Source organism: Xenopus laevis, chromosome 2L, assembly GCF_017654675.1.
Source record: "Xenopus laevis strain J_2021 chromosome 2L, Xenopus_laevis_v10.1, whole genome shotgun sequence".
Taxonomy (NCBI): domain Eukaryota; kingdom Metazoa; phylum Chordata; class Amphibia; order Anura; family Pipidae; genus Xenopus; species Xenopus laevis.
Window position 1 is genome coordinate 156,575,632 of NC_054373.1, and position 27,781 is coordinate 156,603,412.

Consider the following 27,781-nt stretch of genomic DNA (forward strand, 5'->3'; position numbering starts at 1 on the left):
ATGAAGGAAATATGCACGGGGCCGTTTACAAGGGCGTTTTTTGCAGAGTTCCTGGGAACTCTGGTTTTTGTGTTTTTTGGCTTATGCTCTGCAATGCTGTGTTCTTTAGAACCTCAAAGTGTCCTGCCGATTTCCTTAACTTTTGGGCTGGGTGTAGGCACCGTTGTACAAGCATTCGGGCACATCAGCGATGCCCACTTTAATCCAGCTGTAACCGTTGCGTTCCTGGTTGCTTCTCAAATATCTCTCTTCCGCACTATCTGCTACATTTGCGCCCAGCTTTTAGGAGCTGCAGTAGGTGCTGCCCTACTGCATGAGTTCACGCCTAAAAGTATTCATGGAAGTTTTGGTGTCAATTTGGTGAGTATTATACTAAATAATCTTGTATTGCCTTTTCCTAAATTATTTTATGAAGCGATAAAGTAGAGATATCTGCACCACCCTATACAGTGCATCTCACCAAATCATCATACCTATTTAAATAAAATACAAAGTTGTAGCAAATACAATATGCGTAATGAAGGGTATAGAGATTTAAGCACAACTCTATACAGTACAATCCCATAGGCATTAAGTAGTACAGGTATGGGACTTGTTATCCAAAATGCTTGAGACCTCAGGTTTTCCGAATAACAGATTTTTCTGTAATTTGCATCTTCATACCTTAAGTCTACTAGAAAATCATGTAAACGTTAAATAAACCCAATATACTAGTTTTGCTTCCAATGAGGATTAGTTATTTCTTAGTTTGGATCAAGTACAAGGTACTGATTTATTACAGAGAAAAAGGAAATCATTTTTAAAAATTTGGATTATTTGATTAAAATGGAATCTATGGGAGATGGCCTTCCTGTAATTTGGAGCTTTCTGGATAATTGTATTCCGGATAAGAGATCCCATACCTTCATAGCTTATAAGTAGAGCAAAGATTTTAGAACAATCCTAAAAATCCTTAAAAATAAAGGCATGTTATCCAGAATGTTCGGGACCTGGGTTTTCTATAAATTTGGATCTCCATACCTTAAGACAACTAAAAATCATCTAAACTTCAAATAAACCCAATGAGATTGTTGTACCTTCAATAAGGATTGGTTATATCTTAATTGGATCGAGTACAAGGTACTGTTTTATTATTATAGAAAAAATGAAAATGATTTTTAAAAAATAGCATTATTTGATTAAAATTGAGTCCATGGGAAATAGCCTTCCTGTAATTTGGAGCTTTTTGGATAATGGGTTTCTGGATAAAGAATCCCATAACTGTACCTATATGGGGAGGGTTGGAATGAATAAATGTAATGCAAGGCTGCAAAGATTTCAGCACAGAACTGCGCACCACATTTCTCACCTACATAATGGGAATGTTGGATGAAGGCAGTTAATGGGGGCTGTAAAGATTTTACTTGTGTGTGTGTGTGATGTAAAGATATCACCGGTCTCAAAATTAAACATAAAAGGCTCTGTGTATTTTGCAAACTATCAGAGATAAAGTAAATGTTTCCCCTCTCTCTTGTTTCGCCTAATAAGTGACATGAGTCCCATAGGGTAACCATTGAGAAGGAAAGGGTGTATTTCTAGAAGGTATTGTGGCTCTCCTGGTATCACATATAGTTCAGCTCCTAGACAAAAGCACCTGAGTTCATATTGGTACTTGTTACTAAATAACACCCCTTGTATCTTACTAACTGATCCTCTTATTTAATGTACAGTATGTGATTGAATGTTTTGCTTGTTTCTGATCTTCTACATTTTTCTCAATTGCAAGGGTTGAGTACAGAGGACCTCTTGTATTTCTCTATATATATATATATATATATATATATATATATATATATATATATATATATATATATATATATATATATATATTGTATATATATACCAATAACATTGAAGAGAAAAAAGAGCTGACCCATCCAGCTGCACCCTCCCATTCGTTGGTTCCGAGACTAAGAACTAACAGATGGGAGGGTGCAGCTGGATGGGTCAGCTCTTTTTTCTCTTCAATGTTATACATATTAATTATTTGACCCTGCACACCATCTCTTGTGTTTGATGGGTGGTGCTCCCCAACAATCTATTTTTGTCTGTATATATACCAACCAAGCAGATCCGCACTCACAATGTTAACTCTTTACTCGTCAACCCAGGTGCTGCTCCTCTGGACTGCATGTACACAAACAAAGTATGGTAGCGCACTTCTGGGATTTATATTCAAGTCTTTATTCCATTTTATGGCACAACATCAACGTTTCGGCTCCCCTCTAGAGCCTTTCCTGAGAGCTCTAGAGGGGAGCCGAAAACGTTGATGTTGTCCCATAAAATGGAATAAAGACTTGAATATAAATCCCAGAAGTGCGCTACCATACTTTATTTGTATTGTGTGTGTGTATATATATATATATATATATATATATATATATATATATATATATATATATATATCGACGTTTCAGCCCTCACAGGGGTCTTTATCAAGATCATGATAAAGACTCTGGTGAGGGTCGAAACGTCAACCTAAATAAAGCATATTTTCACTTTTTCATAAAGTCCCTTGAGTGCAACATCTTTCTTTTGAAACTTTGATATATATTCTGTTAGCACCAGGGCATTATCTCCCTTTAAGCTGCAGTTTCACAACTTGTATTTATATATTATTATTATTATTTCCGGTTTATTTATTCCAACGTTTCGGCTCCATGTCGGAGCCTTCGTCCAACATTTTTTTTTTCTTTTCCCTGATGAAGGCTCCAACATGGAGCCGAAACATTGGAATAGATAATCCTGATTTAGTTTAATCTTTTTTTGTGTTTTGCTGCTACATTCCTTCGTGTGTGTAAAATACATTTTGTCTATTTTTGGACTGCATTGACTTTCTTATGGTTGTGCTTTCCAGTATCGGTTCATATATATATATATATATATATATATATATATATATATATATATATATATATATATATATATATATATATATATAATTATTATTAGTAGTATTTTTTTGTCTGTACTAAAGTTAAAAATAGCTAATTATAGGACTGCAGCAAAATAAGAGAAAAAACATACACAGTCTGAATACAGAATTTTTTTTTATGTGAACTATATGCTTTTAATTGCTTAGACATATTAAATGTTTATGCAGCAATAACATGATGCTGTAGGTATATGCTGTGTATACAATTAATGCTCGATTATTATTATACATTACATATATTTATGATTGCTCTGCACAGAAACACAAGCCTTGGGCTTTCAAACAACATTGCAACTGCCAAGAGGAACATGTAAATACTACTAAATGATACAGAGCACTTGGAAATGGAGCAATAAAAAAAACTAACTTCAGCATTTAAATGTTTTCTGAATGTGTAGTTCAAAGGGTTTTTTTTCGTAATGGAAAACTTGCCTGAAATACGAACAGGGCAAAACGGAATAAAAATGAAATGCCAGGCATGCTATTAAAATCTTTCTATAAACTGACAGTCTGCAGGGACCAATTTGTCTTTGCCTGCCATCAGATCTTACATTTTAATATGACAAGTAATACTTGCATGAATACTGCATGCCGCTGAATTCCCTGATATCTGTGAAATAAAAAAATCATTTCTGAGCTGTGACCGTTTCAGCACCAGGACTCCAACACCATAAGAGAGCACGACAAATGTAGCGTTGAGATCTACTATCCCTTTAATTCTTATACTTCACAAAAAACTGACACATATCGAACATGTGACCACATTATTGGGGGAAAAGGCAGCAGTTGTTTATTAGTTGTTCACCTTTAAATTGTAGTGCAGGTATGAGACCTGTTATACAGAATGCTCGGGACCTGGGCTTTTCTGGATAAGGGATCTTTTTGTAATTTGGATCTTCATACCTTAAGTCTTCTAGAAAATCATGTAAACGTTAAATAACCCCAATAGGCTGGTTTTTGCCTCCAATAACGATTAATTATGTTTAAGTTTGGATCAAGTACAAGATACTGTTTTATTATTACAGAGAAAAAGGAAATCATTTTTGAAAACTTGGATTATTTGAATAAAATGGAGTCTATGGGAGACAGCCTTTCTTTAATATGGAGCTTTCTGGATAACGGGATCCCATAACTGTATGATGCAGAGAATGATATTCTGAAATGAAACTGGTTTTCATTTTTTATTATTTGAGGTTTTTGAGTTATTTAGCTTTTTATTCAGCAGCTCTCCACTTTTACAATTTCAGCAATCTGGTTGTTAAGGTCCAAATTACCCTAGTAACTATGCATTTATTTGAATTAGAGACTGGAATATGAAAAGGAGAGGGTCTGAATAGAAAGATGAGTAAGAAAAAGTAGCAATGAAGATAATTTTGTCCCTTTACAGAAAATTTGTTTTAGATGGGGTCAATGACCATCCCCCTCCCCATTAGAAAGCTGGAATGAGTCAGAAGAAGGCAGCAATTAATTAAAAAACTACAAAAAAAAGTTCATGCAGTAAGTTCATGTTTATATTTAGTATACAAAATACAGCATTTCTAGCCTTATTCTATTTTAGACTTTACATGCCCTTTAGCAGGACCACTTGTACCATGATGTTGAAACACTATTAAAGGGCATGTAAAGTCTAAAATAGAATAAGGCTAGAAATGCTGTATTTTGTATACTAAATATAAACATGAACTTACTGCACCACAAGCCTAATCAAACAAATGATTTATGCTTTCAAAGTTGGCTACAGGGGGTCACCATCTTGTAACTTTGTTATACATCTTTGTAAGACTAAGACTGTGCACATGCTCAGTGTGGTCTGGGCTGCTTAGGGATCATCATAAACAAAGCTGCTTGAATTCTGCATGGCTGGGAAGTAAGACGGGGGCTCCCCCTGCTGTTCATAAGTATGATTGTTTCCCTGCAGAGCAGTTAGGGACCATCTGACAATTCCTATCCACAGCAGTAAATGAAGGGAGAATTTCACTGCATACAGTCAGGTTTCCTATAAAAACGGTACACATTTTTTAAATAAAATATATTGGAGACAGGTTTCTTTTTCATTAAAGAAAGTAAAAAAAGGATTTTATTTTTTTGCCTTTACATGCCCTTTAAAACAATTTCCACATCTACACCCATATGACTGACCCTGAGCCCAGGCATGAAGACTGGTTTCTGGCTCCTCTCATAGGGGGGAAAGTAATATTGGTCACTAATGCAAAAAAAATTCGCAATGCGAATAAATGTTCGTAAAGTGAAAAATGTTGCCTTTGTGAACACTTTACCCCTCATGCAGCAGTAGGATAGCGATTGCAAATTTTAATGTTTGTGATAGTGTGCAGTGTACGAAATAAAATTTCGCAATGGCAAACCGTTTTTTTGCAACAAAATATTTAACGAAAATCCAGAGCAGGTGTTAAGGGTTCCCAAAAGCAATGCAATAAAAACCTAAAGAAGAATATTACATTGCGATATGCAAATTTTCATTTGCAAAGTTTTGCTATTTGCGAATTTTATATTTATTTATTTTATTAACATTATTATTAACATTTATTTATATAGCGCCAGCATATTTCGCAGCGCTGTAAAGTAAATGTGTCTATACAACTAAATCAAATTTATTACATACATAGAACAAATGGAGTAACATACAACACAATCAATACTGGTACAAAAGGTGAGGAAGGCCCTGTGCAAAGAAGCTTACAATCTAAAGGGAAGGGAGTAATACACAAGGTGTGAGAGTGGGCAAGATTAGAATTAAGTGGGTGAGAAATGTGGTATTGTATGTGGTGTTGTATTTGGTAGTTAAGCAGAGTGAGGGTAGGCTTCTCTAAAGAAGTGCGTTTTAAAAGATCTTTCAAAAGCAGAAAGGTTGGGAGAAAGTTGGACAGAATGTGGGAGACTTTGCAAGGGGTGCAGCCCTTGCAAAGTCTTGAATGTGAGCATGTGAGGAGGTAATGAGAGAAGAGTTGAGGAGCAGGTCAGTAGAGGAGTGTAGAAAGCAATTGGGTGAGTATATAGTGATGAGATCATAGTTGTAGGGTGGGCACAGTTATGAAGTGCTTTGAATGTCAGGGTCATTAATTTGAATTTTATTCGGAAAGGTAGCAGAAGCCATACAACCATACAACATCCCCCAGGCCTACCCATTTGCCAACCCACCTTGTGCATTCAACTCAAAGTCAAGAATCCTTCACCAACTACAAGAAAAGCCCCAGCCCATCAGTAGGGAGTGACGGCTGCTGCTGTGCTCCTGCTCAGAGTCAACCACCCAGGTAACTTCTAGGCCCACCCTTAAAGGGGTTGTTCATCTTTGAGTTAACTTTTAGTATCATGTAAAGAGTGATAATCTGAGACAATTTGCCATTGGTTTTCATTTTTTATTATTTGCTGTTTTTGAGTTATTTAGCTTTTTATTTCAGCAGCTCTTCAGTTTGCAATTTCAATAATACACTAGCAACCATGCATTGATTTGGATAAGAGACTGGAATATGAATAGGAGAGGCCTGAATAGAAAGATGAGTAATAAAAAGTAGCAATAACAATACATTTGTTGCCTTACAGAGTATTTCTTTTTTAGTGATTAATAAATAATTAAAAACTATAAAAAAATAATGACCAATTGAAAAGTTGCTTAGAATTGACCTGATTTGTAACATACTAAAAGTTAACTTAAATGCGAACCACCCCTTTAAGCCTCTAACTGAGGGGCCCCTCGGCCTATCACTACTCTATGGAAGGGGTCACTTCTTAGCATCATCATTCCCTGCTTCCCCCGGGCTTCATTCTGAAGGTGCTAAGGCTACAAAGCTGCATTGTCAACTATCTCATATCCTCGCTATAATAGATTCTGCACCTTTATCATTTGATATGATGATACTTGTCCTGTTTTTTTTCCCTGTTATCAGATCAAACTCTGATCATTGCAGTGTCAGATTCAAAGGGAATGGTGCAGAGCAGAAAATCATAGCTTGTGCTAAAGAATTAAACAAAAAGGGTTTTTAGAAAGCAGCTCAAGCCCCCATTTTAACTAATTGGAAGGGGCTGCACATTAGTATTGCTCTATAGTATTAAAAACTGAATATAGGGGGCGTGGTTTGCGATGTGGAGAATGGCCGCTTAGTGTTTTGAGCTCCCTACATCACCCGAGAATTTAGCCGATTATAAGGGTCAAACAAGCCCGTGGATGCGACCAAGCTAAAATAAAAATTTAAAAACCTCCTACCCGCAAGGGGAAAGGCGACGGGTGACAGCCGCTGGACGGGTGCCTACGCGGGGGTGCTGGACCTGTGTTCCCGGAGCGGCTCGCGGAGACGCTGACAGGGAGGGTTTGGCGTTGAGACTGACAGTGGGAGCCCCGAGTCTCAGGTCACGAGTCCCGGAGCGGGGCCGCGTAGGTGTCGAAGTGAAGGAGCTGGCGCCGATGCTGGTGCTGGGGTTGTGAGCTGACGCGGCCCCGGGTTCGCTGGGGTGAACGCCACGTGGGCGGGTGCTTTTTGGTCATACTGGGACGCCGTAGAGACGGCTCCCTCCACGGCCACTGAGGTGGCAACGGCTGGGCCGAATCCGAGCGGGTTGCTCACCCCCTCATCCCTCCGTGGCCATTGATGCTCACCCCCTCATCCCTCCATGGCCATTGATGCAGCAGTGGCCACCAATTCCTCAATCCATCCTCCCCTGAGCCGGCTGACAGGCTGTTTCGGAAGGAAACGGTCAGAGAGGATATATAACAGCAAAAGCATAGCCATTTGGTGAGGTGCATTATTACTCCATACAAATGAGGAGAGTTGCCAAGGCCGTGCTGCTATTGAAGCTGGGGCCGGTCACTTAAGGTGAGCTGGAATGGCTGGGCTTTGCTGAACATCTTTGGATTGTGGATAGCTAGGCAGCAGGCAACTAGCGAGACAAATAGTCAGATTCCAGAGGGGTGATAATCAATTTCCGTGTCAGCCATTGACACATGAACATTCAACTGTTAACAAGTTAACAAGGCGGCATAGTAAGCTGTATCAATATGGGGAAAATACACAGACAAAAAGGAGATAAAGTTGATAAAGCAATTGATACCCCAGTCAAACCCAAACCGCGATCATCAACAACTAAAGAAATAGCACCACTATTTTGTAAGCAAAAACCTGATCGCAGGACTCAAAAGATGGCATCTAGGGATAATGCAGAGGAGGAGACTGCTCACTCCCTAAGAGATCACTCTGATACTGATAGTGAGTCAGGGGTAGATCACGAGGAGCACGACATACAATCTTACATTGCACAATTACCCTCCAAATCTGATTTAAGAGAGATGTTCCAGGAGATGACAAGATCCATTAAAGAAGATATCCAAGATATTAAAAGAGACATCCGGGCCCTTGCCGAACGGACCGATAACTTGGAAACAAGTATCGATAAGGTCGCTACCCACCAAAAGTCAATGCAAAAACATATCAAAGAGCAAGATAATAAAATATCTGAATTGCATAGACTGCTAGAAGACCAGGAAAATAGAAGCAGACGAAATAATATCAGAATAAGGGGGGTCCCTGAGTCAATAGCAAACGACGGGATACAACCAGTGCTACTCCATATTTTCAACAATCTCTTGAAAAGAGAGTCAATTTCAGAGATAAAGATTGACAGAGCACACCGGGTGAAAAAGGCAAAAGCCGCCCCTCCAAATGCACCTCGTGATATTCTGTGTTGTCTGCACAATTTTTCTATTAAAGAGGAGATCTTACAGAAAGCCAGAGAAGCAAGTGACATTTGCTATGAAGACAATACAATAAAACTCTTTCAGGATCTATCAAGGCAAACTTTAATTAAAAGGAAAAAGCTGAAACCATTGACTGATGTACTAAGAGGGAAAAATATACTTTATAAATGGGGATTTCCCTTCTCCCTCATGGTGATCAAGGATGGGACAACAGTAACTATCAGGTCACCGGCTGATACCGGAAATTTCCTGAGAAAACTTAAGCTACCTCCTATTGATCTACCTGGTTGGTTGAACGACGAGGATCCAGCAGCTGAGGTTACTACTGATCTACAAGAAGATTGGATTCGGGCACAGGGTCCCAAGAGAACCTTGGACAGCACAAGATCCACACAAGGAACGACAAGATCGACCAAAGAATGATTTCATAATATCCTTGGAAACATCCCTTTAGGAAATCTGATAGAAATCTTGAAAGGTGGAACAAGAACAAGATCGATACATCTTTAATTTCTACAGATTTCAACAGTCCCCGGAGCTAAAGAGAGTAAACGTGCTTTAAGACCATCTTAGAAGAGAACTTTAAAGAGCTGAGGCCTGGACCAGATATTGATATCTCTTTTTGGATGCAGCGGGAGGACTACAATCTTCAAGAACTGATAAGTACCTAAGACTTTGCATAGTTTGGGCTTAATGAATTTTTTCTCTTTCCCTCTTTTCCTGTTATAGGTTTACTATGATATGTGGCATATTGTTTATCAAGGACAATGATATATTGCTGGTTAAGAGAGGTTTAAAACTAAGGGAAACATAGCGGGGACTTTATTGAGCTCAACTTGTGGAAAGCTGATGAAGGGTTGTTTGCTTCATATATAAATTCTGTATTTGATGGCTTTTTCTCGGGGGGTAAAAAACACTGGGAAGACCAATCCACCACCTCTAATAATCCACTATCCCCCACATGAAGGTGCTAGTCACTTCTCCTGCCGCAAAAAATTTGTGTTCTGGGGAATTAGACCCCACTATCCAAATGCGGCTTAAAATTTCCCTTACACCCTTTTTTATCCTACAAACCTTTCCCTATACCCGGGGGCCTAAAACACATCAAATATTGCATAAGATAAATGGGTTTACAATGCTACAAAAAGTATATATGTATTGGAGCTATCCAGAGGAAGGTAGTAAAGCAAACTGCTCAAACCAAAGTATTTATGACTGACAAAAAATGCTTAGAATGCGCAGTGATTTCACTTAATGTGAATGGGATCAATGAAAAGATGAAGAGAACTCACATTTTATCTGAATGTAAAAAATACCAAGCGAAAATAATATTGATACAAGAATCGCACTTTAAAGAGAACCATGTTCCATCTTTGAGAATAAAGTCCTATCCCCTTGTTTATGCAAGCAATAACCCAGTAAAGAAATCACGGGGTGTGCTTATTTTGATTCATAAGGATCTCCCCTTTAAGTATATAAACTCGATCTCGGATGCAGAGGGTAGATTTATTATAATAAAAGGGAAAATACTGAACCAAGTGTACACCATAGCTAACGTTTATGTTCCAAATTCTGGGCAAGTTGCATACATAAAGCAATTCTTAGAGGTCTTAGATAATTTTAGAGATGGGACTGTAATCCTAGGTGGTGATTTTAATTTAACTCTGAATCCACTGACAGATTCTTCCTCTAAGAGGAGTAGTGTCTCTTATAGGGGAATTAAGGAAGTGAAACAGAGATTAAGTGAGATGTCCTTAGTTGACATATGGAAAGCTTTAAATCCCCTAAAGAGAGACTACACACATTATTCCAAGGTCTATAAGGTGTATACCAGAATAGATTTAGTCTTTGTCTCTCAGCAGTGGCTACATCTATTCTCTAGATCAGATATTGGGATCTCTTTATATTCTGATCATTCCCCAGTAATAACACATTTTACAATCCCTCATTCCCTGAAACCTGAGTTTAATTGGAGATTGAACGATTATTTACTGCATTCAAAAACTAGAAGAGATCTTATTAGTTCTTGGATAAGCGATATTGTTCAATTGAATAAAAGTACAGATATCCTCCCTACCACACTTTGGGAGACACTTAAATGTGTTTTAAGGGGACATCTGATCTCTTTAGGCGTTAATCTAAAAAGAGAAAAGAGAAATGAGATCACTGTCTTACTAAAAGAAATAGCATCCTTAGAACAGGCCCATAAAGAATCATTAGCCCAAAAAACTCTTGCCACTTTGGAGAGCAGAAGGCTTAAACTAAAATCTCTCCTTGATCAAAAAACCCAGAAGGCCTACTTAAGCAAGCAAAAATACTACGAATTGAATGACAAGAGCACCAAACATTTTGCTAGAACGTTGAAATTGTTACAACCACAAACACATATTTCATCCATCATAGATAAAAGTAACATCCCACAATGTAGTACTAGGGGTATTGCTGAAACATTTCAAGCATATTATCAGGCACTTTATAAACTTAAACCCCGATATAAATCTGAAGAAATTAAGGAAAAAATTGAAAAGTTTGTTGAGGAGGCGAATCTCCCAAAATTAACCCTGGAACAAGCAGCAGCCCTAGATGCACCCTTTTCCTTAGCAGAGATAGAAAACTGTATTACCTCATTGCCTAATGGTAAAAGCCCTGGACCTGATGGTTATACAGTATTGTTTTACAAAGTTTTTAGAAAAGATATCTCTCCGCATTTATTGGAATATTTCAACTCTATTAATAATGTTACGAGATTTCACCCCCAGGCGCAAGAAGCCCATATCACCCTAATTCCCAAACCAGAGAAAGATCCACAATTATGTTCGAGTTATAGGCCTATTTCTTTGATAAATGTGGATCTAAAAATCTATGCAAAAATTATAAGCAATAGATTAAAAGAATATCTTCCAGAATTAGTTCATCAGGACCAAACCGGATTCATACCCAAAAGACAGGGAAAAGAGAACACCGCTAAGGTCATCTCATTAATAAAGTTAATTCTAAAAATGAAAATATACCAATACTTCTACTGACTACTGATGCGGAGAAGGCCTTTGATCGGATTTCTTGGCCCTTTCTAGGAGAAATTTTAAAGGGCTTGGGCTTAGGAAGAATTACTATACAAAGAATTATGGCATTATACGACAACCCAACTACAAAATTAAAGGTTAATGGTTCACTATCATCTAATGTTCAAATATCCAATGGGACTAGACAAGGGTGCCCACTTTCCCCAATTCTGTTTGTCTTTGTAATGGAATCTCTCCTTGCCCATTTTAGGAGAAGCCCAAACATACATGGGTTGCAGATAGAGGGGAAAGAATATAAGTGTATCGCCTTTGCGGATGATTTGTTCCTGTGTATTTCGGACCCCATTACTTCTCTTCCGAACATAGTGGCCCTATTGAAAACATTCGGTGAAGTCTCAAACTTTAAAGTTAATTATGCAAAATCTGAAATCTTAAATATTAATACCCCAGTAAGATCATTCTCATTGATACAACAAAATTTCCCATTTAAATGGGCGAATAGCGGTATTAAATATTTAGGCGTTCGAATCCAATCTGATTTAAATAAAATATATCATGACAATTATGTCCCTCTAGTGACAACACTTTAAAATCAACTAGACAAATGGGACAAATTGCAACTTTCCTGGTTCGGTATGATACATGCGATTAAAATGATCTTATTACCAAAACTATTGTACCTCTTCCAAGTACTACCAATATTTCTGCCCCAGTCCTTCTTTATATCCATAAAGTCTATGTTAATTAGATTCATATGGGGTGGTAAAAACCCTAGATTGAAATATCATCTTTTAACCCAGCCCAAAAACAAAGGTGGGCTTGGATTACCAGATATATTTCTATACTATATAGCAGTTCATTTAGAACGGATCTATGGCTGGGCTAATGATAAAGTAAAGAAGGACTGGTGCACCCTGGAACAGGCATTTATCCCCTACCCTATCGAAAACACTTTGTGGGTTGAGAACGAGACTTCCCTTAAAGAACCATTAAAGCATCCATTCATAGGGGCAACTTTGAAGGTCTGGTTAAGAAACAGAGACAAATATCAACTTACCAACCGCCCATACCATCTTCAACCATTAATGTATAACCCTAATTTCGCGCCAAGCATGGAAAGGGGTTCCTTTAACAGGTGGAATGAGTGGGATAACAGAAAAACAAGAATGGGTGACTTATTTATAACTAATAAACTGATACCATTAACTGATATGCAAAAACGATGGGGTTGCCATCCAAGAGACAAATGGGGATATAATCAACTCCTCGGGTATACTCAAGCAAATAAAGTACCAAAGAAGTTATTAAATTGGAATAGACCGGCAACCAGTTGGGAACAAATACTTATAACATCACCTGTGGTCGAAAAAGTTCTAGCAAAATCATATAAAATCCTCTTAAGTTCTCAGACCTATCCTCTATCTAAGAACACTTTTTGTAGTGCATGGGATAAAGAGTTAAACATTAATACATCCGATTATATGTGGGAATTAGTATTTAAATCAATTCATAAATCATCAAGAGCTTCAAAGACTAGGGAGGCCTCGTATAAATTGGTTACCAGATGGCACCTTACTCCTGCCAAACTAAACAAAATATCTTCGAAACTTACTATTAATTGTTGGCGCTGTAAGGAATATAAGGGAACACATGACCACATTTGGCTGACTTGTCCAATTTTAACCACATACTGGGAAGATATTATTAATGAAATAAATGTTGTTACCAAAAGTGACTTTAGATCTAACAATTATACACTAATCTTGCTGAACATCTTGCCTAATTCGGAAAAGGTAGTAACCGATCCTCTTACCATTCACTTACTTCACTCAGCTAAGGCACTGATACCCCTTAAATGGAAATCCACCAGCCCCCCAACGCTCTCCGAATGGGTAATAAAAGTAGAAGAAATCAGGAGGTTGGAAGAATTATCCCATATTATACAGAACAGCAGTAATATTTATTGGAACATTTGGCGCCCTTGGATAGATTACTTGGAGAATCGTTAAACCCACAAGGCAAAATAAGAATTAACTTGATAGACCCTTTGACTATCTGATTAGTACTTCTTGTATAATTGAAATGATAACTAATGTGGCATCTACCCCCAACTCCCACCTTTCCCTTCCCTTTTTTCCTTCTGTACCCCCCCCCTTTGAATACTTTTGTATTGAAAAAAACTTAAATAAAGATATTAAAAAAAAAAAAAAACTGAATATAATAATAGCATAATATACTATAGCTGTAACTGCAGGTGCTTTTATAGCATGTTATAGCATGTCCTTTTCATGTTGTATTTTCTGTAGCTTATTTATTTGACTTCCTCTCCTACCTCTTTCCAGGTTGCAAATGGAGGGTCACTGACCCTGAAAGCCAAAAACTATGGAGAAGATTTTCTTAGTGTTTTAATTGGGTGTGTTGATACATCATATATAGACAGTAACGTAACTAGTGGGGGGCGGGCCCTGGCGCGGGACGTGCAGCCGGGCCCCGCCCCCCTCCGTAAGTCATTTACTGCCGTCAGTGGCACGCGAGCTGCCGGGGGGCCCTGAGGGGGTGCGGGCCCTGGCCCGATCACACCCCCTGCTCCCCGGTAGTTACGCCACTGTATATAGACCTCTTCTATATATATTCTAGCATCTTATTCAAACCACTGCCAGGTTGCTAGGGTACATTGGACCCCAGTAACAATATAGCTGTAGCATTTGGAACTGGAGAGCTTCTGAACAAAAACTTAAAGGGATTTTTATGGTGTAGTTTTGTTAAAAAATGACAATGTGTACGTTGCAAGTTATGCATTCTGCCATTTAAAGTGTTACTCTTAAACCAATAAATGTATTTTTTTTTAGTTGTAATATTGGTGTGTAGGCGCCATCTCAAGTCATGTTGCCTGGTCATGTGCTTTCAGAAAGAGCCAGTACTGCACTATGGAACTGCTTTCAGTTAAGGTATTGTTTCTTCAACTCAATGTATTTAACTGAAGGAATCAGAACTTGGGTTTGCTGGACTTGGACTTCTACTATTGAGTGCTGTTCTCATATCTACCACGAGGTGGGGCATGAGGTGGGTGCAGTTGTCAGTGAGCTGTTAGCTTGTTACTTTCTCATTGTTCTGTTACCCATTGTTTGGCTGCTGAGGGGGAGGGGCAGGTGATATCACCCCAGCTGACAGTGAAGCAGTAAAGAGTGACTGAAGTTTATCAGCGCACAAGTCACATGAATGAGGGTACCTGGGAAACGAACATGTCAAGCACCGTGCCTAATTTCAAAATTATATATAAAAAAAATCTTTTGAAAAACTGATTTCAATGCAGGATTCTTCTGGAGGAGAGCTATTAACTGACGCATTATTTACAAAACCATGTTTCCCCATGACAGAATCCCCTTAAAATAATTCAAAAATAACAAAAAAATAAAGACACATTGAACTACCCTTTTAATTCATGTAGTCCCGAGTCCTCAGCTCTGACACTCATGACACTTTGGCCGTTTGGGCATTTGCACAACTGTTATTATCTACAGTACACAGCTGAGAGACATGCTGGGCATATTCATATAACTGCTAACGGCAGAGGCTCAGACCCTTCATGTTCCCTCTTTAATGAACTGTTTGCTCCTTAAAAATCTTGCATGCAACCTCTTACAAAATGGTGCAAGCAAAAGTCCAAGTAAATGCTGAATGGTGGATGTTTCTGTCCGCTGAAAAGTGCACCGGCCAAGGCGCTGCTTCTGCTGTGCTGCTCGTTCCCGCACAATGCTCCAAATTGCCCAAGGTGGTATGCAGCAGGAATATTACCCATGCCAATTTAAGGTAAGAGATTATGTCTACTGTTTGGCACCCCAATGAATTTCCCTTTACTTGCACTTTGATATCACAAGGGAAACAGGTATGGTTTTGTGATGTGTGGGTCAAGAAAACCTTGACCTGCCTGACCTGCATCCACCTTTCCCTTCTCCAAATTCACTAACTGGCGAAAATTCGCCAGCGCTGGCTTCGCGCACATCTCAACACTTCGACAGGCATAGATTCGCCTGGACAACGCTAATTCACAAAGATCCGAAGTTGCGCACAGGGTACCGAACACTGGCAAAATTACGCCAGCAAAATTACGCTCAGCAGTTCGAAGTTACGCTAGCGTTGGCAAATTACCATACGGCGTGCAGTTAAAGTACAATGGACGTATATGCTGCAGCAAATACATTACACTACACAAGGCCAGGGAAGCTTACTAAAATGATATAAAGTTGTTATAATGCCCTACACATGTGCCCACTGTATAGTTTAGAAGCCATATGTTAGCAAATGTAGGGGGGAAGGAGGATACCCAAACAAAAATGTACCATCTTTTTCAGCCTATCACCCTCTAAATAGGAAAACACGCAGAAAAACGTTCAACTTTTTTTTGAGGAACTCCTATCTACTCTATTGCACTTTGCCTGGTCTGAGGTGGCGAAGGCAAGTCTGGCGATAGAGGTAACGGTCAGTAAAATCAAAAACTTAGTGAATTTGTGTAGTAACGCTCTTTCGCCAGACCGAAAATTCTTTGGCGTTAGAGTGCAAATCTCCTTGGCGAAATTATGCCAGCGAATTTACGCCAGCTACCGTTAGTAAATTGGCGAAGTGCCGAAAGACATCACACTGGCGAAGTGTTAGCCACTTTGCCCTTTAGTAAATTTCCCCCTCAGAGAGAGACATGTGTGTGTGACAGGCGCTGCAGAGCCAGACCCAATAGGAAAAAGGAAGTTGGATCTAGACAGAGCCACAGCCTGAGCTCCATGAGGGCTAAATTTGGTTATTCCACTGAAGAGAGCCAACTGAAAAGTTGAGTGGTCAATGTCCAATCTGGGCAGAGGAACACTTGGCACCAAAAGAAGCATCAGTTGGGAGGTGATGTGCTCAGAGACATCATTGGCACCACCGTGAGTTAAGCCCACCCTTGGGGTCGGAAGATCGGGTGATGGTCACTCAGCAAACAGGAAATTGGCACCAGGAAGCAGGGATGGGCCAAGTCTGCCCGCGTAACGCCAGCCATATTTGTGTGCAGAGTGAGTCTGGATAGCAGTGGGAGTGGACGTACTGTGTGAGCTCTGCCAAGCAACTACAACACCCTGCAAGTGAGAAGATGTCTAATAGCGACTGGGCAAATTCTAAATCCCTCCCGATGAGACCACAAGAAGGGATGTTGCTTGACGCCACCTACCGCTATATCTGGGCCGGACTGTTTGTGGCCAATGTGACTGACATGGGAGCCCCCCTGCTGGTACCTGTCCATGGGCAATGCGGATCGGAAGTCTAAATCATTTTTAAAATATTAAATTATTTGATTAAAATGGAGCCTGTGGGAGATGGCCTTCCCTTAATTTATAGCTTTCTGGATAATCGGTTATTGGATAACTAATCCCATACTTGTATCAAAAATGTCAGCATTTTCTAGAGAAGAAAAGAATGAATCATTTATTACCTTAGCATCATTTTTCATTGTCTTTTCAGCTTTATGTATGTAGAGGTTATTATATGATAATCCTAAAAGATGCTTTGGTTGCCCCTGTATTATTCAGCTGGTGTCCATGGCATGCAAAATGCATTGTAACACTGTTCATATATTTTTCTTTTAGCCAAAAAACGATACAACTGAAGGACAAGCTGTCACCGTTGAGATGATCCTCACCCTGCAGCTTGTTCTCTGTATTTTTGCTTCAACTGACAGCCGCAGGTGTGACAACGTTGGCTCTTCAGCTATTTCCATTGGCCTGTCTGTTGCAGTGGGGCATCTGGTTGGGGTAGGTGTCCATCATTTTGTGATTTCATCTATATTGTCTTACCTTTTGGCACAGATTAAGGGCATTGGAGTTCACAAGCGCCATCTTCTTCTTCTCTTTGGTAATCTTCGAGTCTTCTTCCGGCGCTTTGGCAATTTCAGTGACTTTCGGCTCCGATGCCCTGAATCTGCATCGAGGGGTAAGTAATGAGTTAAGGGCATTTACTAAAGGTACCACTTAGGCTGGGGGGGCAGAGAGGGGGGTCTATGTAGGGTAGAGGGGTAGGGGTTTTTATTAGCAAGGGTTTGGTTCTTTAACCCTTATTGAGCACAATGGGAGAAGCCATTTAGCTGATGGGTAATGGGTACAGTTTGATATCCCTGTCAGTTTGAAACCATCAGAAATCCTCATTATGCACAGAGTTTTAAACACCAAATACCCAATGTATTAATAGCTGCAGATATATCATGCCCTATAAACTCTGGCATTGGAATTTAATTGTAGCTAAGCCTCTTTTGCCGTTATCCAGAAGCTGAGAAATGTAAATATTACTTCAAGTCAAAAATGACTTTTACTCTCTGCGATGGAGCAATATTTTCTCCTTGATTATTAATCATCTTCCGCGAATATACATTAATGATGTGTAATGACAATCACGATTCATTGATTTAGGCGTTATAAAATGCCTCTTTTTTTGGCAATATGTCACACTGTTAGAGAGTCAAGCAGCTGGAGCTCTGCAGGAATAAAAATAATTACTATCCCACGTGTCAGATCTTGAATAAAACATCCATTAATTGCTAAAGGCTACAATATTTTAGAGGAAAAGCCTCAATGAATCTTGTAGAGCAATGACATTATAATTCTGGTTGGTTTGAGCTGTGATGCATTGTAAACCATTTAGTAATTGGTGTTAAGGTTTAAAACTTTTTAAAAGGCAACCTTATAACATTAATATAAATGTACAGACACGGACGGCCTTGGGATAATGAAAGAACAAATTACAATGGTTGTACTAGATCTAGTAACCCAAAGCAACAAATCAGATGTACAGTATGCTTTCAAACAGGTGACTAGCAAATACTACTTGTTGATTGGTTGCTAAAAATATGTACCTCTTATAACATTACCCCTTTAGGATGCTGGGAATTCAAAATACACCTGGAGGAACTCAGACTGTTCTTTATCATTATATTGTTTAGACTCTATGGGGCAGATCTATCAACATTCTCATTTTTAGTGGTTTTAGAAAACACAAATAAACAAATTTTCTCTAAAACAAGTTATGAAGAGGCCCATTTACTAAACTGGTCAGGCTTTTTGGCGCCAAAAACCCCAAAATGTTATGAAAAAAAGCACAACTTTTCTGGGATTTCTTATGCATTTATTTTGCATCAAAACAGTTTTGTGCGACAATATGAAAAAGTCATAGTTATCATGCAACAAGTCAAAAAAGTTGCTGTTTTTCGTGACTTTTTCTCAATCGTGCTTTCTCACTTCGGATTTTTTGATAAATCACTGACGGTTTTTTTCAGAACAGGTTGATTTCTCCTTTAAGCAGGGGTGCAATGAGGCTGTGACCACAAAATACATATAGACAAATACAAGAGTCCTCTGCACTCAACCCATTATCAATATATTTAGGACAAGATACTGTATTTTGTGGCTTAAAGCCTTAAAAAAAACCCTACCCCCCTACCCTACATAGTTCCCCCTCCCTTCTCCCCCCATCCTAGCTCCCCCCCCCGGGCAAATGCCACTAACTTTTTTTTACCCCTCCGTGCAGATTCTGTCCAGTGGAGTTCATGGCAGCCATCTTCTTCTAATCGTTAATCTTCGGAATGAGGCCGGCATTCGAAGTTGGAGCAATTTTCTGTTTCGGGACAACGTTGCGCTGAAACTCATGAAAATTGCAGAATCGCCGGTTTCATTCAGAAGATTACCGAAGCGGCTGAAGAGGGGTAAGTAAAGAGTTTGGGGCATTTGCATGGGGGGGGGGCAGCTAGGCTGGGGGGGAGGGTGGTCTATGTAGGGTAGGGTTTCTTTTATTAAGGGTTTGTTTCTCCTTTAAGCTACTTAAAAAACGCCTTACCCACGCCTTAAACAAACCATTGTTGTAGCTCCCACCCTTTCCAGTTATAGTCAGGTGATTCCACTGGTGGCCAATAAAAGGGCAGCCAAGTTTGGGAGCTTTAACCTTGAAAGCAGCTAGTAAGTTGCAGCAAAATCTTAGTCCCTTTGTAAAATGTATAATGAAGCAATAGCATTCTTAATGAATCAGATAAAATTGAGCATAGGACAGGCCAGATATGGGATGACTTTGACGTAGTTGACCAGCTTAAATATATTGCAATATATGGACAAACAATCCCTGTTTTAAAGGGTAAGGCATTTTTCAGTAGCAGTATGCACAAAATGTGTTAAATATATCGATAATGGGTTGAGTGCAGAGGAGGACTCCTGTATTTGTCTATCAGTATTAATCTAAAACACACTAAAGTGTTGTTCTTTCTACCTTATAAGGTTCTATCACATGAATTTGTGTTAGATCATGGTAACTTTAAACTCAGAGTGCGGGTATGGACAATCCTTTGCACAAAGCAATGCATAAGAGAAGAACTTCAACAATAATATAGATATCTGCATTGATATCAATTACTGATTATAAACTCATTCTTTCTTTGGAACTTAGATTAACTTTACTGGCTGCTCCATGAATCCAGCTCGATCCTTTGGGCCCGCATTAATTGCAGGAAACTTTGCCGCACACTGGGTAAGAACTGACTGACAGCTGAGAGGCCTGGGGGGGAATATTCTTTGGTATGTGGCAAATCAAATATTCCTACACCCGAGGGACCTGATTAAATATAAAGTCAAAGAAAGGACAATTTGAAGGATGAGATTGTAAGAGAAAATCAAGTAGTTAAATAAACATTCTGCAAAAGTATAGATAATTGAGAGAGAGAGAGAGAGAGAGAGAGAGAGAGAGAGAGAGAGAGAGAGAGAGAGAGAGAGAGAGAGAGAGAGAGAGAGAGAGAGAGAGGAAAAAGTAGGAAAGCTAGGACTTACAAATTAAAGATCATCACCAGACTAAGGAACTGAATGGATGAAACTGAATGAAAGTAGTGGAAAGGAACATGTCAAGAGAGTCAAGAGTTTATTGTCATTTCACCCATATACGTTTGTAGAGTACACAGTGAAATGAAACAACGTTCCTCTAGGACCATGGTGCTACACACAACATAGATGTACCGGACAACAGAGAAAAAGTGCAAGTGCAAAAATATGCAACTCCTGCAAGACAGGACAGCACAGTGCAGGGACAGGACAAGACAGTGCACACTCAGCAGATGTAATATGTTAAGTAAATAATGCTAAATATCAGACATGATGGGTGTATCATTGTGATATGACAGTAGCAAGAACATGATAAAGAACATGACAAAGTGCAGATGTGCTCAGAGAGAACAATTGTATCCAATGGCTATTCATCCATACAATGGTGTACAGTGGCTGTGTAACGCTGTGGCACATAGTAAGGTCAGATGGAGTGTGTGTGCTGGAGAGATCTGTCCGGTCCCTGAGTATTCAGGAGCCGTATGGCTTGGAGGAAGAAACTGTTACACAGTCTGGTAGTGAGGGCCCTAATGCTTCCGTAACTTTTTCCAGATGGCAGGAGTGTGAACAGTGAGTGTGAGGGGTGTGTTGGAATAGCCACAATGCTGGTGGCTTTACGGATGCAGCGAGTGGTGTAAATGTCCGTGATGGAAGAAAGAGAGACACCTATGATCTTCTCTGCTGTCTGCACTATCCTCTGTAGGGTCTTGTGCTCCATGTGTGAGTGCAGTTAAAACAGAACATCTGACAACACAATACATATCTATTTCGTTTGAGCTGATTATCGGATGATCGACAGATGTTCAGACAATTGTGCATCCCCCAGCTTAACATGTAGGTAGAAAGAAGAAATTAGGTTTGGCCTAGCGTCCCCTAGTCTCCCCATGAGCAGCCTCGCCAATCCCATGAAATCAAAGCTTGGGGTGCTTCCTACATTTTTGTTTAATAAATGACTCCCATGAAGCGCAATCGATTGTGTGCGCAAGGTGCACAAGAAGTAAAGTCAGCAAAGATGGCGCCCGCGAAGAGCTGAAGTATATCATACAAACAAAGTGGTGTCATCACCTATCTGTGTAGGTGTGGAAACAAATATTCAGCAATTCAGTTGGGGGACTATTCAGGCAGTGTCGTAACTAGATACAGTATTACTGGGCCCCACAGCAGATTATTTTTCAGGCCCCCAGGTTGACCAGTTTTACCAATATTTATTTAAATTGTATAGAATTAGGACCTCATGGGGCCCTTATACCTCATGGGTCTCCCTGCAGCCGCAGGGTCTGCTTCTTCTATATTTACGTCCCTGTATTCAGGGATGGTGTTTCTTAAGAAAATTTGTAGAGAGGTCAGTTATCCTTTAAGGACCAACTCACAATATACTGTATTTATAGAATATAAAAGTCATAGTACAGAGCTTTACAGATTCATATTACGTCAGTGATCCCCAACCAGTAGCTCGCGAGCAACATGTTGCTCACAACCCCTTGGATGTTGCTCCCAGTGGCCTCAAGACAGGAGCTTATTTTTGAATTCCAGGCTTGGAGGCAAGTTTTGGTTGTATAAAAACCAAGACTCCTGCAAAATAGAGCCTCCTATAGGCTTCCAGTCCATGTAGGGGCTACCAAATAGCCAATTACAACACTTATTTGGCTTGCCAGGAGGTTTTTGCATGCTTGTGTTGCTCCCCGACTCTTTTTATTTTTGAATGTGGCTCACGGGTAACAAAGGTTCGGGATCCCTGTATTACGTGTTCAGTTCAGAAACAAGTGCAATGTGCATATGAATTGAATGATCAGCCCTGTAGCATTAGCTTCTATGACAGAGATGAACCTTATGTTCTGCTTAACAATCTATGATAACCCCTAAGCTTAGCTTTTCAACCGCTACCTACTGAGCATGTGCAGTGTCACTGACACACTCTTCTCTATGGTTTTGAAGGCTTTGATAATTCCTGTTATAAAGATGCTGAACTTTTAGGCTTTGAGCAGTAAGTTCAGTATATAACAAATGGCACTTTGGTAAATCGAACCCGTTCTAAAACAAGTATATGTTTATTTCTAAAGTCGCACGCCCTATGAATCATCTTCTCTATCAGGCAATGTATTTGACATGCAGATTAAAAAATCCTAAAGAATAAATTAATCTTAAAAACAGGTACAACTATTCTAATTTGCTAACTGAAGAACCAAATGCCAGTTTCCACTCTCTATTCTACGTCATTAATGGGTATTTACTAGCGTTTGTAACTTCTCATTTTACTGTCTTTATAGATCTTCTGGATTGGACCTTTTGCAGGAGCCATCGTAGCATCTCTCATCTATAACTACATACTCTGTCCCCGGCAGCAGAAATTTTCAGAAAAAGTATCCATCCTTTTGGGAAGAATGCCAGACAAGAAAGAGGAAGAGTGGGAAGAAATGCAAGAGCAGCCAAGAAGAAAGTCAATGGAACTGCAAACCTTGTAACTTGGCTCTCGAATGATCAGCATTTAATAAGCATCATCCACTATGCAATTAAAGGGTTTATAAAATGAATTAATAAAAATCAGTTTGAATGGCATGCAATTCTCCACTATTCTTTCATGATATTAATGCATAATATGCAGATCTAAAGAAGGGTGATAATTTCATTTTAATCAGGGTGTCCTGTTTTATTTTTGACCATGGCTGTCACGGCCGGCACCCGATACCAGAACAAATGCCAAGCACCCTGGTCTCGGCTCGGCTTCACCAGTAGTGTGACCACCGTTGGGCTTCGGGGGGAGCCCTCAGCTTACTTGGGTGCCACCTGGACTTAACGAGGGGTGCAAGGCGGGATGTTCTGGCTGGCGAAGGGGCACGGCTGTTAGCAAAGTCTTTTGGGCCGAAGGTCACGGTACAAATGGAGCAGGCGAGAGAACCGTCAGACAGGCAAGGTCGAGGCAGGCAGATATCAAGAATCGTCAGGCAGGCAAGGGTCAAACCGGGTTGTCAATCAAGGGGTTAAGCAGGAAGAGTTGTCGTAGGCAGGCGAGGGTCAGGATACAGAATGTAGAATAGTCAGGAACAGGCTGGGTCAAACACGGGTAATCAAACAGACTTTATACAGAACAGATCAGACGCACAAGGCTCAGGAACCACTAGAAACAAGTTCTATCACGGGCATCAGTCAGCAGTCTGAATGGGCCTTTTATAGGGCAAGAATTCCACGCCCCAGAACGTGCGTTTTCGCACCAGAATGCGCTGGCGCAATCACGCCAGCGCGCCTGCGCCTTTAAGAGGCACACAGTTGCGCGCACCCTAATGGCGCTGGGAGGAGGAAGAAGAAGGAGCGCGGCGGCGTGGCAGCCGTCCACGCCGCCGCACCGCTAGACCACCAGGTACTTTTATTACAATGGCCTTGTAAACATACAACATAACTGGAATAATTCTCCCTTCAATCATTAAAACGATGAAGCCTTATTTTTTATGTGCAGCTGATTCTTTACTATCACAGGTCACAAGAATACATTTTCCACAGTCACAATGCACATCAATAAGTGGCAAAGGGCAGACCTTCCTGGTCTGGTATTTTTCATTAAAGTTGCCTGCGAAAGATACAACCTACCATGAATTTCCAGATACGTCTGTCTTTCTGAAACTGCAATTATTTTAAGTGTTCTACTGCCGCCACATAATCAGCCTTTGTGACACCAGAATTACAGGGATTTGAAATCATTTATTTAAATGTTATAGCCCATTCCTAGAAAATGTTCAGGACATTAGACTCAAAGTAATGTGAAGATTATTTTATGAAAATGTTAATATTTTATAACTCCTTTTGTAATGATATTGATACTGCATGTAGCAAAGGTCTTTCTTATATTGTATTTCAATTTGATATGGTTTGCTTAAAAGATGGGTACAAGCTGGATTTACTATGTGCCCAATTCTAAAGGGGTGAGATGGTGACCCTGTTACTAGAAACACAATAAAAAATAAAGATTTCCCACAAAAAAAGAACTGCAAAATTAAGACTAATTGTGAGATACAGTGAGAAGAATGTGAGATGTTAGAGGAGTTGTTTCAAATTGACAGATTTGTCTGAATGCACCCGGGCTTAGCTGCTCTTTATCACTGGTGCCAGTGAAGCTTCAGTCAGGAGTAAATTACAGTTGATGAGGTGGGAAAAAAAACAGGGGTCTATAAGAATTTTTGTGTGGGTAAAGTACATTTACACAGGGGCATCTATGAACCTACCTGATATTGTGCAAGGAAATATATACCTGGAATTCATCTGTTTATATGTTATATCAAAGAAATAGTTCACCTTAAAATGTCATTTTACTATGATATCGATAGCAGAATAAGTCAATTAGCTATTAGTCTTAATATTTTATTTTTTGAGGGCTTTAATAGAAATATAGTAATTCAATTCAGTTAATCTGGATATTATTACTAGTTGCAGGCTGGATAGATGCAAAGCAGGAAGATTAAATATCCCCAAATTATATGACCGGTTGAAAAGATGATTACCAAGAATTGTAGTACAGGTATGCGACCTGTGATCCAGAATGCTTGGGATCTGAGGTTTTCCCGATAATGGATCTTTCCGTAATTTGGATCTTCGTACCTTAAGTCACTAAAAAATCATGTAAACATTAAGGGGCACATTTACCTAGGGTCGAAGTAAAATCCTTCGACTTCGAATATCGAAGGATTTCCTGCTATTCCTACGATCGAACGATTAAATCCTTCGAATCGAACGATTCGAAGGATTTTAATCCATCGATCGAAGGATATTCCTTTGATCAGAAAACTGTTAGGAAGCCTATGGGGACCTTCCCCATAGGCTAACATTGGCCTCGGTAGGTTTTAGGTGGCGAACTAGGGGGTCGAAGAATTTTTTAAAGAGACAGTACTTCGACTATTGAATGGTCGAATAGTCGAACGATTTTTAGTTTGAATCATTCGATTCGAAGTCAAAGGTCGTAGTCGAAGGTCGAAGTAGCCCATTCGATGGTTGAAGTAGCCTTATTCGACCATTCGAAATTCTAACTATTTTTCCTCTGTTCCTTCACTCGAGCTAAGTAAATGGGCCCCCTATATAAACCCATGTTTTTGCTTCCAATAAGGGTTAATTATATCTTAGTTTGGATCAAGTACAAGGTACTGTTTTATTTTTACAGGAAAAAGTAAATAAGTTTTAAAAATTTGGATTATTTGGATAAAGTGGAGTCAATGGGAGACGCCCTTTCTTTGTGAAGTAAAAGGATTACAACCTCAGAATGGATATCTTATTTGTTTCGCAATATTTGCTTTATTGTTATGTGTTTCCAGTATGACTTAGGTTTGTCTAGCTTGTCAAGGCATCCAAACATTGAGCACGTCTTTACCCATCATGTGACCAACCTGTAAATAAAGTATATTGTCTTTAGTACTCTACTGGGAAGTCAAGGTGAGATAAGAACAAGATATTATTAATAATAATGAATATTATTTGCCCTAAGGGTCAGGGCACATGCTCAGATTCGGGGAGATGCCCGGCTAGAATGTAAATCGCTCGGAACGCTTCGTTTTCCAAAGTCGCCCAAAGTTTTCTCGTGAGGCAACTTCGGCCGACTTCAGGAAATGAAGAGATCCCAGTGCCATCCTGCAGGCGACGAATCTATGACCAATCTCGCCAGGCGACTAATCTCCCCAAATCTGAGCGTGTGCCCTGACCCTAAAGAATGTTTCTTATCACGTTACAAGATATTAGAACAGTGGTTTCCTTTGCTGTTACCTGGCTGGATAATCTGAATTGCAGCTCCATGGCTACACCAGTGATAGACACTCTTACAAATGACAGCGTTTGGCAATATTTGGCCAGAGAGCAGGTGCATTTGTTTCTAAGGTGTCACCTGAGGTGACATGTTCTCGATATTCCATGATGTTTAGCTTGTGGTCTTCTTGTAAGTCAGGTTAAAATACAGAGTATTGACAGATCTTTTATTCACAATTTAAGCTGCTTAAAAGTGAAAATGATAGGCGTGTAATGGATTAGTTCTGAATTAGTCATGTTGCAATATCTCTAATGAAGCAAAACAATAAACTAAAGGAAGCAAACAGTGAAGATGCTAAAATAAACCATTTTACCCATAGTGCTTTTCGTCTTTTGTCGTAGGGTGTCAGGCATAACCAACAGCTTTTCCCTATCGTATATGAGATTTAATCTTAAAATTTAACAGGAAAGAGAGTAAAACACATGAAAGAATGAATATGCAGGAACAAAGTATAGCCGCTGATATTAAAGGGCATGTAAAGGCAAAAAAATAAAATCCCATTTTTACTTTCTTTAATGAAAAAGAAACCTATCTCCAATATACTTTAATTAAAAAATGTGTACTGTTTTTATAAGAAACCTGACTGTATGCAGTGAAATTCTCCCTTCATTTACTGCTGTGGATAGGAATTGTCAGATGGTCCCTAACTGCTCTGCAGGGAAACAATCATACTTATGAACAGCAGGGGGAGCCCCCGCCTTACTTCCCAGCCATGCAGAACTCAAGCGGCTTTATTTATGACAATCCCTAAGCAGCCCAGACCACACTGAGCATGTGCACAGTCTTAGCCTTGCAAAGATGTTTAACAAAGTTACAAGATGGTGACCCCCTGTAGCCAACTTTGAAATCATAAATTATTTGTTTGATTAGGCTTGTGGTGCAGTAAATTCATGTTTATATTTAGTATACAAAATACAGCATTTCTAGCCTTATTCTATTTTAGACTTTACATGCCCTTTAACTGCCCAGTCATGTGACGCATTTAGCTATGTTTCGGCCACACCAATCACATCAGATTTCCCCAATACGAACGGGTGAAGAGGCTGGTGTTTATACAAATGATGAGAAGATTGCACTGTGTATAAGACTTAAACTGTATAAACGTAGTACTTTCCATATTGCTACAAGTGTTAGGAGAAGATGTTCCTGCTAGGAGCTATACCTTACTGATCCCTGACTACAAAATATAATAAAGAGATAAATCTGCTCCCTAAGCATTTCCCAATAAATACCAGACTCCACTGAAATCAGCTGGAATCTCCAAATAAACAGCACTTGTTTTCCAAAGAATATTGTATGACTGAACAACTTCTACTGAATCAATTGTTCATTTGGACACACATTGCATATTTGCACTGAAACGTGTGCATCTAAAACAGTGATCCCCAACCAGTGGCTCCTAAGCAACATGTTGCTCACCAACCC

The 27,781-nt window shown here is 39.5% G+C and overlaps 1 protein-coding gene across 1 annotated transcript; it reads left to right on the forward strand.

Annotated features, from left to right (window-relative positions):
* Positions 1–23,127, forward strand: LOC108707749 (aquaporin-2). Its single transcript, XM_018245731.2, has 4 exons — positions 1–360; positions 17,317–17,481; positions 20,153–20,233; positions 22,845–23,127. Exons 1-4 carry the CDS (start codon positions 1–3, stop codon positions 23,037–23,039), a joined length of 801 nt encoding a protein of 266 aa, XP_018101220.1. The 3' UTR covers positions 23,040–23,127.
* The last annotated feature ends 4,654 nt before the right edge of the window (positions 23,128–27,781 follow it).